The 15,249-nt window shown below is 39.6% G+C and overlaps 1 protein-coding gene across 1 annotated transcript in view; it reads right to left on the reverse strand.

Moving 5' to 3' along the window:
• The window catches only part of TMEM131L (transmembrane 131 like), a 172,749-nt gene that overhangs the window by 23,030 nt on the left and 134,470 nt on the right, over positions 1 to 15,249 (reverse strand). The window contains exons 26-27 of the mRNA XM_036763393.1: positions 7,062 to 7,216; positions 1,817 to 1,935 (exon numbers count right to left, since the gene is read on the reverse strand). Coding sequence (XP_036619288.1) covers positions 1,817 to 1,935; positions 7,062 to 7,216 — 274 coding nt within the window. The remainder of the gene's footprint in view (positions 1 to 1,816; positions 1,936 to 7,061; positions 7,217 to 15,249) is intronic.

A 15,249-nucleotide genomic window follows, 5' to 3' on the forward strand; every position in this document is an offset into this window, starting at 1 on the left:
GAAAAAAATAAGAGGGGGGAAGGAGAGGGGAGAGAGACAGAGAGAGACACAGCGAGACACATACACAGAGAAACAGAGAAAGAGACAGAAAGACAGACAGAGAGAGTCAGAAAGAGAGGCACAGAGAGATACACACAGAGAGACAGAGGGAGAGACGGAGAGGGAGGAAGGGCGGGGGGGGGGGGGGAAGAGAGAGACAGAGAGAGAGAGCGTGACAGCGCAAGTGAGCACTCCAAGGGTTTGAAAATTCTGTCAGGCTGGGTGAACTTTGGTTGAGCCATCACTTGGAAAAAGGAATCTCAGTCTTGCTCACTGTATAGGGTTCTTGTGAAGATCAGGGTGCAGAAATGCTTTACAAACTCTAAAGTATTACACAAGTGTAAAGTAGTATTGTTAAACAGAGGTAAAAGACATAAACAAAATATGGAATGCTTTTCATTTACTTTTTTCTTCACCTGACTTTTTTCTCTGTTCACCATATCCCATCCCCTGCCCTCCCAAAAAAGCCAGAAGAAAAAGAGCCCTAATTCCTTAGATATAACCTACTTCAATGTTTCAAGGCTCTGTGATGTGGACAATTCCTCCACAGAAACAGACTGCCACCCATCAAGGCCTTAGTTGATACTGACAGCTGAATGAATTGCTGTGACCAAAAAACTTTCAGACTTGTTCCAGCTTAACTAAAGCTGGTCTTTGGGACATATCTGATGAATTCAAAACCTGAAGCCTTTATCTGCAAGAGTCGGGCTCCACAGGAGGAGCCTCTGAGAAAACAGGGCCCCCTCTAGATGCCCAGGAAGCATCAAAGTAGGACCCTAGCATAGCAGCCAGAAACCAGATTATCCCAACCTTAAAGTTCACATAATACATAACCACAAACCAAAACGGAGTCATTTCATCTCCCACGTCTGAGGCATGCCAGACTTCTCTTTTAAAGTTAATCATGTAGCCATAATATTTAATTGGTAAAACTACATTTTAATTCCTCTTTAAAATCTTTACTTCTTCCTCTATGCTTATGTTGGAAAGTAAGTTTTTGAAAGGTACCTTAGGGTTGACTCTTATGAAATATTGAGTGGGTAGGTGGAGAGATTTGGGGAGGGGGGGGGAAGGAACCAGACCAACAACTCCTCTGTAACTCAGAATCTTCAGAGAGCTTCCTAGAGCACAGAGTGACAGAGCCAGGATGAGGGACTTAAGCTCAGGTCTTTCTGTCACCTCTGCCCCTCCCACTGCTATGAAATACTGGAACATGAAAATGCAGTTAGTTTTCATTTTTCCTATGTCACACAAACTGGTCAATGGCTATTCAAATCAGACTGGAGACGAGAGTAATTATTTAAATTCTACATCAGACAAATGTTCAAAGCTAAAGTGTCTTGCTTTTGTATTCATTTTTTCCTAAAGAACCAACAGTAGATAAATTTTTAAATGTTTTTTGTAGCTAGATATGGATGAGTGTGGGATTTAAAAAAAAAAAAAGATTTTGTGTGTGTGTGTGTTGTTTAAAAAAAAAAAAAAACACCAAACTTGGTGAAAAGTAAAACTTCAACCTTGGTTATTTTTTTTCCCTGTAAACCTTAAAGAAGCTCCATAAAAACCGAAAACCTGTAATCAAGGACATTGACAATCCTGAGGATGTATTTCACCCATCTCAAAATTGAAAAGTTTGTATTTTTAGGTAACCTACAAACTTGGGGGTGGGGAACAGAGAAAAAAGGGGGGAAAGTCAGAAACAAAATGAGGACACAGCAGTTTAAGATTTGGTTTGGGGTTTTTGTTGTTTTTTAAGAAGGAGGGGGCGTCACACACACACCTTGCAGATGCAGTAACACTTTTTTTCTTGTTTTTTCTAGACGTTCTAGTTTTATTCCAATTAAGATTTGGGAGATTTCCATCCTTCTTTTCTTGCGGTCTCTTCTTCCTATCTTCTTGCTGCAAAGTAAAGACAATAGACAGTGATATGGTGAAGCCAAAGACCAATGAACTCAAACTCTTCAGTGATTAAATTTGACACAGCCATCGCCTGCCTCCAGATATACTACCTCTCCCCACTTTTCAAGCCCTCTTTCCACCCTGATCCCCAGAATCCAGGCCTTTTTTAACCGCTGGAAACTTGGGCATAACTTTCTCTGGTGTGTTTGCATTCCTCCCCTCTCCCCACCTCCCTCAATCCCTCGAGAGAGAAGAAAACCTGGTCTATAAAAATCCTTAATGGGCTAAAAATGAGAAACATCTGCCAGATTTATGGTCAAGGTGCTGTTAAATTCTACCACAATAAATCCTCCTCCCCTCACCTGTTGGCTCGGTTCCTACAATTCACATGAATTACTACCGAAGCACCACCAGCAATCACTTCAATAGAACCCAGGGGGAATTTACTTTTTTAATTTTTTGGAGGGGGACCCTAAGTAGAAAAATCAAGCCTCTTTTGTTAGATGGCAGAAACTACTACATTCCAAACCAATTGGTGTTTTTAGGTAAAGAGGGCAGGGATCTTCTTGAGGTTTTTAAAGACATGACTTTTTAAAAAAATCAATTCAACAAACTTTTCTAATTGTGGGGAAGAAATAAAATTTAAATAAAACACATGGTTCCTCCTCTCCTGGGTGTAGTCAGATAAAACACCTATGATATCTAATACTATATATTGATAAAAAAAAACCACATGTATTAAGTACATATTACATACAAGGCACTGGTGCAAGCACTAGAGATACAAAGACAAAATACAAAACTGTCCGTGTTCTAGAGAAGCCTCCATCTGGGGCATGTAGCAGGTATGGACACAAGCACGTGCATGATAATTTCGAGAGAAAATGCTACCAACTTTGGGGATCAGGTGAGGCCACATCAAGAAGGTGGCATGAGAGTCATTCTCTGCAAAGATGCTATAGGTGAGGGAGGGAGACTATGGATGCAGAGCCACAGGGGAGACAGGGTATAGTCTATGTACAATGAACAGCTTGCATGTTGGAAAGCTAAAAGCAGAAATCTCTGGGGGAAAAGGAAAAAAAAAACAGCAGAAGAATTATGATATAGTAGAAACATCTGAAAGAGAGTGGACCAGGGTTCGAGTCTCACTTCTTGAACTTATTAGCTGTGGGCTGTGTAAAATGAGCTGGAGAAGGAAATGGTGAACCACTCCAATATTTCTGCCAAGAAAACCCCAAATGGAGTCATGAAGAGTTGGACACAACTGAATAACAACTGTGTGCTAGATAACCTTTCTAGCTCTCATTTTCTCCTGTGCTTCTGAAGCTCTAAATTGGAATGTTTGTGCCCCTACTGCCCCCCACCCCCACACACACTCTCCCATTACCTTTGCTTGCATTTACAGTCAGTTCTGCGAGGCATGGGGCTTACATACCCAGGACCAAAACCCACAGTCCCAAGCTCCCATGTTCTTTCCCCCTACCCCACTTTTGTTCCTTCTGTAGCTTATGCCTGGCTGCAGTCGTTCATTCCAAACTCAGAATCAGTGATCAACAGAGGAAAAGGAAGATCAATGCCATTGGCATGGTCAGCTGCTGCCCCCTGCAGCTCACTTAAGGAAAAGGGAAGAATCTCCATGCTAACACTGGTGCCCTATCATGACACCATCTTTATTCATCACACAGCCTTCTCAACAACATAAAAGCTGAGAGGGATGGCCCAGGGAACAGCCGGCATAAATGAAGATTCCAAAAGATCTTTACAAGCTTAAATCTAGTGAAACAGAATGGGAGGCAGTCTAGTACAGAAGAAAAAAAGAGTGTCTCTGTGTGTCAGAGATGCTGGGTTCAAATCTCACCTCTGATGCTTATCCCCTGTGTAACTTTGGGCAAATCACTCAAACGACTCAGTCCTGATTTTCACCATCTATAAAGTAAGGAGGTTGGATTACATGGCCTGAGGTCCCTTCTAGTTCTAGATCAAGGACAGCCATCAAAGGGTTCAAAACACCAGTGACACAAGTACAGAGTGGGGAAGATGGGAAGGGCAACAGTCCACGTGAAAAAGAAGTGAGGATTTTAGTGTATCACAAGCTCAATCTAAAATGAAAATCAAAAATATGAACGTGACCTTTGGCTGCAATAAGGGAAGCACGGTACGCAGAATGAAGATTAGGGTTAATTCCATTACCCTCTTCCCTGGTCAGACCCCATCTGGATTACTGCATTCAGCTCTGGGTTCCATATTTTAGGGAAGGACTCAGAAAAGACAGAAAATGGCCAAAGAAGGAGGACCAGGATGGTCAGAGGACTCAAAACTATGCCTTTTGAGAATCCAGCTTTAAATCTATGATCCTATAATTAGCTGGGGAAAATGGAGACTAAAAAAGGGAAGTGATAACTGTCTTCACATACCTAATGGATACCATGCAGGAAACCGACTGGATTCATTCTGCTTGGCCCCAGAGAGCAGAGAAATCTACTTCAGAAGTTAGAATTAAGAAGTTAGGCTGATTTTGACCTAATATAAAGACGTATTTTCTAACCGTTAGAAAAACAAAACAGGTTTGCTTTTCAGGATGAATTCTAGTTCCTCATTGATGGAAATCTTTCTTTTCTTTTCTTTTTCTCTTTTTAGAATTTTTATTCTGAACTTAAGAAATAAAATAGGCATTTCCATAACAAAGTAGAATAGAAAAAAAAAGACTGCACACGAAACTGCACAACTTGCTTTTCCTTTTAAATATATAATATAGTTATCATGTAACTTTCTCTTTTTTTCCCTTCCCCCCAGCCCTAGAGATGGCTACCACAAGACACAAATATGTGTGCACATATGTACATACACACACACACACACACACACACACACATACATACATACATAGAACTAAATTATGCATGGTTCTATTTATCAGTTCTTTCTCTGGATGCAGGTAGCATCTTCCTTCATAGGTCCTCTGCAGTTAATTTGGGTATTTATAATAGTCAAAATGGCTTGGTCACTGAAAGTTGTTCTTAAAACAATACTGCTGTTACTGTACACAATGTTCTCTTCATTCTGCTCATTTCACTCTTCATTATTTTGACAGAAGTCAAAAGCAGAGTAAGGAAGACTAGTTGGAGATCTCAAAAGGGCTTCCTGCTCGGGTATAGGTTGAAACAGCTCTCTTTGAGGTCCTTGCCAATTGTGAGATTCTATGGTATCCAACCCTGTAATTTTTCTTGAATCTACAATTAATTCTATGACAATTTCTGGTGGTCTTTCTATCCCAAAGAAGGATATCTCTCATCTTTGGTCCTCTTCTTCCCATCACCTGCCAACTATTTCTATTCCCTAAGACTTTGCTTTCTTAACACTCACTACTTCAGATAATTCACCTGTTTTAATCACTTCAATTGTCACCCATAAGTAGATGATTCCTAAATCTACAGCCTTAACCTTTCACCTAAGCTACAGAAATGTCTTCAACTGCCTACTAGATATTTTGAATCTGAATGCCTTTCCATTACTCCGGATCCATCATCACTACTTGTGTGTCCTTAAAGTGACTAAGTCACTATCCTCTCTGGGCCCCAGGGCCTTCCTCTGAAAAGAAAAATGCATGTGTGATGAAGACCAACTCAAGTTCATTTGCCCCATAAATCAGCATTCTCTCCTGGTTTTCCAATTTCTTTTCACGCTCCCGTCATTCTGCCAATTACACACAGGCTCAAGACTTGGTAGCTATCCGTACAGACGTACGTGAAGAAATTTTTGAAAAATCACTATTTACTTTTCTTCACTTCTGCAGCCAATTAGTCACGCCAAGTCCTGTCGATTTTTTCTCAAAAATGCTTCTCAGATCTGTCCCTTCTTTATCTGTCTTCCCTGTCACAACCCTCATCAAGGCTCTCACCACTTTACGCCTATGACTTTATAATAACCTCCCAGTGTCCCCGTATTATCTCCTCCCCCTTCTAATCCATCCTGAACATCTTTCTAAAATACTGCAAGTGCCTTCCCTCTGTTTATTTCCAATTTATCCTGTACATATCTTGCTGGTATATGGAGATTTGCATGTTTTCTCCCCCATTGGACTATGAGTTCCCTCAAGGTAAGGTCTGTTTTTTGTATCCCTAGCATATCCCCAACACATAGTAGGTGCTTAATAAATGCTTTCTGACTGTCTTTCAGAACGGTTCAAAAACCTTTACTGGCCCCATAAGAAATAAAAGTCTAAACTCCTTAGTCTGGCAATCAAGGCCTTCTACCATCTGGCGCCATCTTACTTTCCTCAATCTTATCTTTTACTGCTCTTCAACATGAATTCTCTACTTGCTCAGGCTTGTTCCTTCACCATCCTCTAACAAGTCATTTGAGGTCTCCAGGGCATAGTAATAACTTCGCCATCATCAACACAATTGCTCCCATGTCCCTAGTTAGTTCCAAAGATTGACAAAGTTCTTTCCTCACAACAAGCCCATGTGGTAGATACAGCCGCAGGTCATCATCCCCCCCTCACCCTTATTTTACAGATGTGGAGACTCTGGCCCAGTGAAACTAAGTGACTTTACTCACTGCCACAGGACTAGTATCACCGTCAGGATTCAAACCTAGGTCTGCTGACCTTTCCCTCTTTTCTGAATCTCTAAATTCCAGCTATCCTAGCTCTCAAATGTGACTGCCTCCAATAACTGATCTGCACTCGACGCACACTGATTTTTCCCTCCATAAGCTTTCCCACGGATTAATGTCTATCTGTCACAATCAGGTCGGCACTTGATCATACACCAACTTGTATGATTCACTTAAACGTCTCCCATAATCAAATATTGTTTCCCCCACTAGCCAGCAAGTTCCAAGAGGGCAAGGTCTTTGTCTCCTACTGAGGGCATACAATATGGCACGTAATTACCAAATGAAGAGAATGCAACATTTTCATTGTGAATTTAAGTAGCCCAAATAAGGTAACAGGAAAGCAACTTTTGAAAAGCTCTCTACAAGTCTTGAAAGTTAATACACAGATATGTACAGTGCTTCTTAAAGCTACAGGCACCGACCAAGTCTATCTGTATCAACCCTTAACTTCTTTTAAAATAAATTGAAAATTTCTTTGAAGTAGGAGAGAAAAGCTGAATACAGACCTCGACTGAAGAAGGGATGTCCTGTTTCCCACAACATGTATCTTCTTTAGATGTTTTGTGAATCTTCTTTTCTGAGGAAGGTTTGGCATCAACCTGTTTTTTCAAAGTTTCACAACTTTCTACTTCATTCTTAATAGCCATTTGCTGGTTATTCCCTTAAATAAATAAAAACGATTCAACATTTGAGTAATCAATTCAATTATTCATTTTCCAGGAGTTTGTTTCCTCCCGGTCATATTGTTTGACTCCTATAACACATATCTTCCTGTTTTAACATAATCAGATGATGGCCGGGTCACTCTCAGTTTAATAGTATTGAAGAGCAAAAAACCCTAAATTTGAAAGCACTAAATTTTTTAAACCCATCTAGTGTAGGGAAAAGAATAGAGAAATTGATCAGTGAAATAATGAACCCATATATAGAGCCCAGTGTATATAAAAGATGACTATTTGATAATCCCCATTTAAATATTAGGGAATTGGATATCTATTCAGTCAAAACTTTGATAGCTATGTGACAAAAAAATGGATTCATTTTTCACATCACACATGATAACAGACTAACTAGACCAGCAAAACATTTTTTAAATGTTTATCTCAAATACGTAGAACATTTTTAAAACAGAATTCACTGAAGACAAAAATCAACAAGTTTCACTCTGTTATATTAAAAGGATTTTACGCAACAAAAACAATCTTAAAAATCAAAAGCAAAGAGATGGGGAAAAATATTTGCAATAAATATGTCAGTTAATGGCTTGATACCCAGAATTTATATAACAAACTGATGCATACATACAAAAGTAACAACACACACTTCCCCAATGGAACAAAAGTCAAAGGACACAGACAATTTACAAAGGAGGAAACAAATCTGTGTGCTGGTCAATACATGGGAATATACTCAAACTCCCTAATAATCAGAGCACTGCAAATCAAAACACCTGTAAGATACTGTACTACCTGCACTAGGTTGATTAAAAAAAAAAATGAAATCCAATAAAATCCAATGTTGCCTGTGGGGAAACAGACACTCTAATAAATCATTGGCTGGGTCAAAGGCTAAGGCAGTGAAAAAATCATGAAAGCCACTATACAGACTCAAAAAACTGACCCCCACTTCTGAACCAGTCACTACATTTGCTATGACCTTCTCCCAAAAAAAATAATGAAAGTGAAAAAGGATTATTTATTTTTAAAAAATTTAAATACTCTTATTTAAAACAGGATAAAAATGAGAAGCCACCCACATTGTCCACCAATCGGAGAACGGCTATGCAGATTATGATATACTAACAGAATACTCTAAAGCCACAGAAGTAATAAATGATTCATACTGGGATAAGAGGATGCTTAATGAAATTAGCAGAACCAGGACCACATATAAACTAAGTACCCATGATATAAAGAAGAAAAGAAAGAAGGAAAGAAAACAAGGAAGAGGGCACAGCATAACGAAAATATTTCTATTTGCTCTTCTGATCATTTGCTTGGTTTTACATTGTTAGAGGCTAAGGATTTTCTGTCCCTCATTTCATAGGTTTGCTTGTTTGTTTTCTTACATTGAGTTAAATTTTTTTTCAAATATTTACGAGAAAAATATGGGAATTCTAGGTATTTTGTTACTAATACATAAGAAAGTGGGGGCAGGGGCAAGGGAGTAGTATGCCTTTCCCATAGATCATGATGGAGAACTACGTGCACCCTTAGCAAATGGGGTTAAGAGTTCAGAGTTCTAGTCCTGGGTCCCTCACTGGATCATTGGGTAATGATAATATTGACCTTAAAATGAAGAAAATACTTGCTCGGCCTCATAGCTAGCCTCAGCAAGTATGTTCTGTAAAAAGCCTGAATCACCATGTAAATAGAAGTTGGTACTATCTATCTCCGTGCCCTGCTACAGTTGGGTAAAGAGAGAGAGAGAGAGAGAGAGAGAGAGAGAGAGAGAGAGAGAGAGAGAGAGAGTGAGAGAGAGTGTGTGTGTGTGTGGGGGGGGGGGGGGTGAGGTCGATAAGAAATACAACCTAGATACAGTTTCAACTTCACTTGTTTTCAAAAATGTTTTCTCTCTCTCGGCATCTGGAAGCTGCGTCACTTTTAAAAACTGCCCCCTTCTCACGTAACTCCCGTTAACAAACGCCTCCTAATATTTATTGTCCTTCCCGTCTGATGACTCACATTCATGACCGAGACTCAGCATCAAGAAAAGAATTCTGCTGATTTGCTTGGATTTTTATTTTAATGTGGAAAAACCATCTAGAAACACCTTCACAATTAAAAATCTTAAGTATTCTAGAAAGAGGGAATAAAGGCATATTTATGGGGGAAGTCTCCTATCAGAATCCAGAGTCATTAGCTAGTCTTGTTACCTTGTCTGTTAACCTGGTCTAGTAGCTCTGCCATTAGCTAGTCCTGTTACCTTGTCTGTTAACCTGGTCTAGTAGCTCTGCCATTAACTAGTCTTACTACCTTATTTGTTAACCTACTCTAGTAGCTCTGCCATTAAGTAGTCTTGTTACCTTGTTTGTTAACCTGGTCTAGTAGCTCTGCCATTAACTAGTCTTGTTATCTTCAACAGGTCACTTACTGATCTGGAACTCAAGTTTTTTCACCTGTAAAATGAAGAAATCAGAGAAGAGCAGGACTTCCTGACCTTTTGTCAAGGTCAATCCAAGTAGAATCCTGGAATAGGAAACAATACCCTATACATTTAAAGGAGAAATACTTCGAATCAACTCAACATCCTAATTGAGAAAAGCTTCTGAAAAGTAATAGAAGATTCTGTTATTCTACGAAATAACAAGCATACACTACTCAAAATTTATTCAGGTTTTCATGCTTAAGCCCAGTTCATGGATAGTAAACATTTTTGTTTCAGAAGGTAAGCTCTCGACAATATTATGAATTTTACCTTCTCTGTATAAGTCATACATTATATTTACTACAAGAGGTTCCCTGCCCCCATTCTCAGAGGTGGGAGGGAAAATAAATGTTTTAAATGAAAAAAAAAAGTGAAATAAATGTTACATTTTTAAATAAAATTAAATAATAAAAATAGGTCCTATGGTATAGAGGGTCATCTCTGGAGTCAAGAGAACATGGTAAAATTTTAAATCCTGCCTTTAACACTTCATAGGCCAAGGGAGGGGAACCTTCAGCGTAGAGGCCACATGCAGCCCTCTAGGTCTTCAAACTTCACAAAACAAATCCTTGTAATAAAAGGATTTGTTCTGTAAAACCTGGACTCAGTCAAAAGGGGGCACCCAAGGACCTAGATGGCCACCTGTGGCCTCAAGGTTGCAGGTTCCCCACCCAGTCTAGGCTATACACAACAACCCCTCATTGCCTGAGGATAAGCTATTGAACTGCAGTTGTATAGAAGGCAGGTAGGTGGCACAGTGGATAGACTTCAAATCCAGCCTCACACACTTACTAGCTATGCGACCAAGGGCATCACAACACTGCTTTAGTTTCCTAATCTGTAAAATGAGCTGGAGAAGGAAATGGCAAACCACTCCAGTATCTTTGTCAAGAAAACGCCAAATGCAGTCACAAAGAGTTAGATACAACTGAACAAGTATAGTGAATACACACTGATTAAATCTCAGGTCCAGACTACCAAACCAGGCAGAATAATTTTACAGGATTAATATTTTGGCCACAACTCAATTATAAAACAGGTCACAAAATGATGAAAACTAGAATGTAAGCTCTTTTTTTTTTGGATGGGACAGCAGGGAACAAGGAGAGTTAAGCTCTAAATCCATGATCACAAGAGCCAAAAACTGTTTAATTTCTGAGTTGTCTCTCCACAATTCAGCATAGTGCCAGGCTCATCGTGGGCCCTTAGAACACCACTTTCTGAATTAACTTGAAGCAGCCTGAGAGACATCTCTCAAACAATCCCCTTGGCTCTAACAGACCAGATTTAGGACCATGGTATCAGGAGCTAGAAGTGACCCTTACAAGATAATCTAGTCCAATCTAGCCCTCATTTTACAGCCGAGAAAACAAAGCCAGACTAAACTCAGGTCTAAAAGTGCTCTATAAACTCCACTGTCTCTGGTTCTAAGAGTTGTTAAAGTTTCATCCAGAAAAAAAAAAATCCAATCACTTATACAGGACTATAAAGCCACCTCTTACATGGGGGTCAGGGGCTAAAGTCAGTCCTAAAGGCAAAGGTCTCCCTTGTAAAACCTAACCTTGAAAATCTCTTAAGTTAATCATAAAGTACAGTATACTTATATATGTGAATATGTTTGTCCTTCATTCTCAAAGAGGACCATGACGTCATGAAGATGATGCCATGACTTGCAATGAATTGTATTTAAGTGGGAGAGGGCTGTGCAAAGTCACCAGCCTTACTTTCTCCTCTGGAGCCATCTGGGTCCAGATATAGATCAGGACAACTGGAGATGGTCCCCAATATGTATAAATAATATGTACATATAATACAGTATATGTTTATAATATACATATAATGTTGTCCAGTCTTGTCCAAATTTTCATGACCCCATAGGTTTTTCTTGGTAAAGATACTGGAGTGGTTTGCAATTTCCTTCTCCAAAGCCTTAGGCCAACAGAGATTAAGGGACTTGCCCAGATTCACAGTTAGTTAATGTGTGAGGCAGAATTTAAACTTAGGTCTTCCTGACTCCAGGCCCAGCACTCTATCCACTGAACCACATAGCTGCCTCCTAGAATATATACACATATATATGAAATATCAACTATAATACACATGTATTATATGTATATATATTTTATATACCATATATAATACATATATATACATATGCATCTATACATACACACTCATCTATACACATACATACATATGTATCAATCAGGAAAAGGGTTGGGGTCTCCTGTACTGAAGTTACTGTTATGAAAAACTACTGAATGTAAATTTTATTTTTCACGGTATCTAGCAAAGAAAATCTGGATCAGAAAACATGGAGGAACCAGGACTTCTATTCAAATAGAAGAGAATGAAAATAAGTGAATCATTAGCTAGTAGGAACATAGATGAGTAGAAGAGGAGGGGTAGAAAAGTCTTAAAAGGGTTTCGTCACAGAGGGATCCCCCCAATGACATCTTCCTTCTACCTGCTGCATGAAGCAAGGAAGGAATGGGAGTCGTCAAAGGAAACCAGGAAGGACCTCTCAATTGAATAGCACTAAGCCTCTTCCCTTTCTAATCCGTTGTCCACAGCGGCCAAAGGAATATTCTGAAAGCTTGGCCCGCCATATTACTCCTCTATTCCCAAACTCTATAAGCAAATGGGTGCTCCTCTGTCTAGTATCAAGGCCTTCCCACCTGAGCTCCAACCTACCTTTCCAGCTTCGGTATACATTACTCCTCCTCTTGTTCTTCTAGGGTCCAGTATAAATGTCCACCTTGTTATGGGTGGTACAGGCAATAAAAGCCTGGGCCCGAAATCTGGAAAACCAGAGTACAAACCTGGCTTTTTCCTTAGCATATAACCCTGGGCAAGACACTTAACCTTTGTTTGCATCACTTTCCTCACCTGTAAAATGAGAGTCATAATAAATAGCGCCCACCTCCCAGGGTGGAAGCAAACATCGAATGCAGAGCTGGAGGGTACTGGGCACAGCGTCCTTTCCTTATTCCTCATACTCAGTACCCCTCCCATGGACGAACCTTTGCACAATTAGAACCACCACATTCTGCACGGAGAGAAGCTCACACACTGAGGTGACGGGGGTGGGGGGAGGGCTGGGGAGGGGTGATGATGAAGATGAAGATGATGACAGCCCTTTAAGCTTGGCAAAGCACTTTACAAATATTGTCTCATTTGATCATCACAATGACCCTGGGAGGTAGGTGCTCAAGGCTGAGGAAACTCAGGCTGAGATTAAGAGACCTCCCCAGTTGCATATTTTGCCCAGATATGCCCAGTCTAGAGGTCTGTGATGGGCCTGGAACTCAGGTTTTACTGACTCCCAAATCCAATGTTTTATCCACTATGCCACCTAGCTTCCTAGCCATTTATTCCCTAGACTGAGGGAATAAATACATTTATCTCTATCACCACAGGCAAGTCACTTAACATCTAAAATCCACAATTTTCTCATCCGTAAAATGAAAGGGCTGAACTACATGGCCTCTAATAATCCTTTTCAGCTAAAAGTCTATGACACGGAGCGAGGATCACCTTCCATCTATCAGCCTACCTCCTCTGGGAACAGTAATCAAATTGAATCAATATAACCATTCCCGAAAAAATGGCACTTGGATAAATTGTCTTACAACTCCATTCACCACCCCGTGACCTCCCTGACTAAAGTACCCTTCCCTGGACATCACTGGTCATACATGTTATCTTCCCCATTAGAGTGTAAGCTCCCTGGAGACAAGAATTCTCTTCTTTTTGCATTTTATGTCCCCAGCACTTAGCACAGTGTCTGCCATAGAGAAGATGCTTTTTCATCCATTTATTCATTCATCCTAGACTTTCATGTCCACTCTGCAAAGTACTCTCGAGTGGAATGCCCACACCTAACCTGCGTACGTGCATGCATACACTATTTAAATTGCAATTTTGGTTTCTGGTAAATTTTAAATCCAGTATGATGTGACTTCAATGTACTTTTAATAATTAAGGGGAAAAAAAAACTCCTATTAGTATAGTTTGTTAAGTGCTAGAACCAAAGAAGCCCAAAGAATCATCTTTTTGAAAGTTCCCCTCTTGAAAAGATTTTGCAAAATTTAGAATTAAGGGAAGGGTATTCTTCATGAAGATAAACTGACTCTAAAGAATGTAATAGTAAGACATAGCCACAGTTCTTAGAAGTACTTGTGGTTTCGCAGGCTAGTGTGTCATCTGCCTGAGTGGTTGAGGTACAGAATTGCCTGGAGGCAGGGCCAACAACCAGAATGGGCCCTCTAGCTCCCACCTCTCACATCACCGATGTGACCCTGGGCAAGTAATGCCTCCTTTTTTTATACATCTAGAAAATGAGGGGGCTGGACAAGACGGTGCCTTAGGTCCCCTTCTAGCTCTGATGTATGAGTCCTTACATTTCCCAATTTCTTGATCGCAAAGTGAAGCAGTCAGTTACTTGTGGAAAATAATCACTTAAAAGTATTGGTTTTTCCTAACTATAAAGAACTTTTCTAGATCAAGTGGTCATTCTCTGCCCTATAAATGGAACCTGGTCCAACTGTGATGAGGCTATCAGTGGTATTGTAGCTAAGTCTGTAAGGACAGCAAGAATCTCCATTAGTCCAAGTTACCCAAGAAAATCCTTTATTTTTCCCTTAGAATACCTTTAAAATATGACTCCTTTTCAAATATATGCAATTTCAAATTTAAACAATTGTCACTACTTGACCTGGATGGAAAACAATTACACAAAAGCAAAGCAAGAAACAAAACAAAAAAGTTTAAAACCCCCAACCAAAACCACTATCCCCAAAAAAGAAAAGAAAAAGAAAGAAAGAAGTTGGGAAAAGCAGAATGCAAGGGATACAAAACAAGTAACACAGAAACAGAAGTGAGAGAACATTCCACGGCATCCATAGAGAGGTAACAAAAGTAAAACTACAAATGGATTATTTCCCTCAAACAAGGTACAATTCCTTTCCTACAGATATAACTGATGGGAAAAATCATTGCTCAAAGTATTCTGCGTGGCAAGAAAATAACTTCAAAAGTATTAGTCCTCAAAGTTTCTTAGGAGTGAAGGAATCCAAATTTAATATTCAGGACTAGAAAACTTCCAAAAAATAAAGAGAAGTGAACCACAGAACCCTGGAAAATCAGCTATGCCCTCTGGTGCCAAAAATCAGTACAGAACAGAAACTGAAGTGAAAGGTTTATTTTTTCTTTTTTTAAGCTGAATCTTGTTGCTGAATTTTAAGCCATTCCTATTTTTAAAAAAACCCCCAACATTTTGCACAATTCAGAATTACTGGATGGGGTTGTCCATACTTCAAGGAAAAAGGCTAGCTGACTCTCCTTGCTTAGAATGTAAGCTGCTTGAAGATAAGTTATCTCCAGCAGTCAATACAGTATCTTGCACATAGCAAGGATCTTACATATGCTTGGATTTTTAAACTAGTAGCTCAAAACAACCTCTTAAGCTTTAACTTAGATGACAAGAATGAATGTACTGTACCCCAAAAATCAAACTGTGATCTACGGGAAGAACAAGTAATTAAA

Source organism: Trichosurus vulpecula, chromosome 6 (assembly GCF_011100635.1).
Source record: "Trichosurus vulpecula isolate mTriVul1 chromosome 6, mTriVul1.pri, whole genome shotgun sequence".
NCBI lineage: Eukaryota > Metazoa > Chordata > Mammalia > Diprotodontia > Phalangeridae > Trichosurus > Trichosurus vulpecula.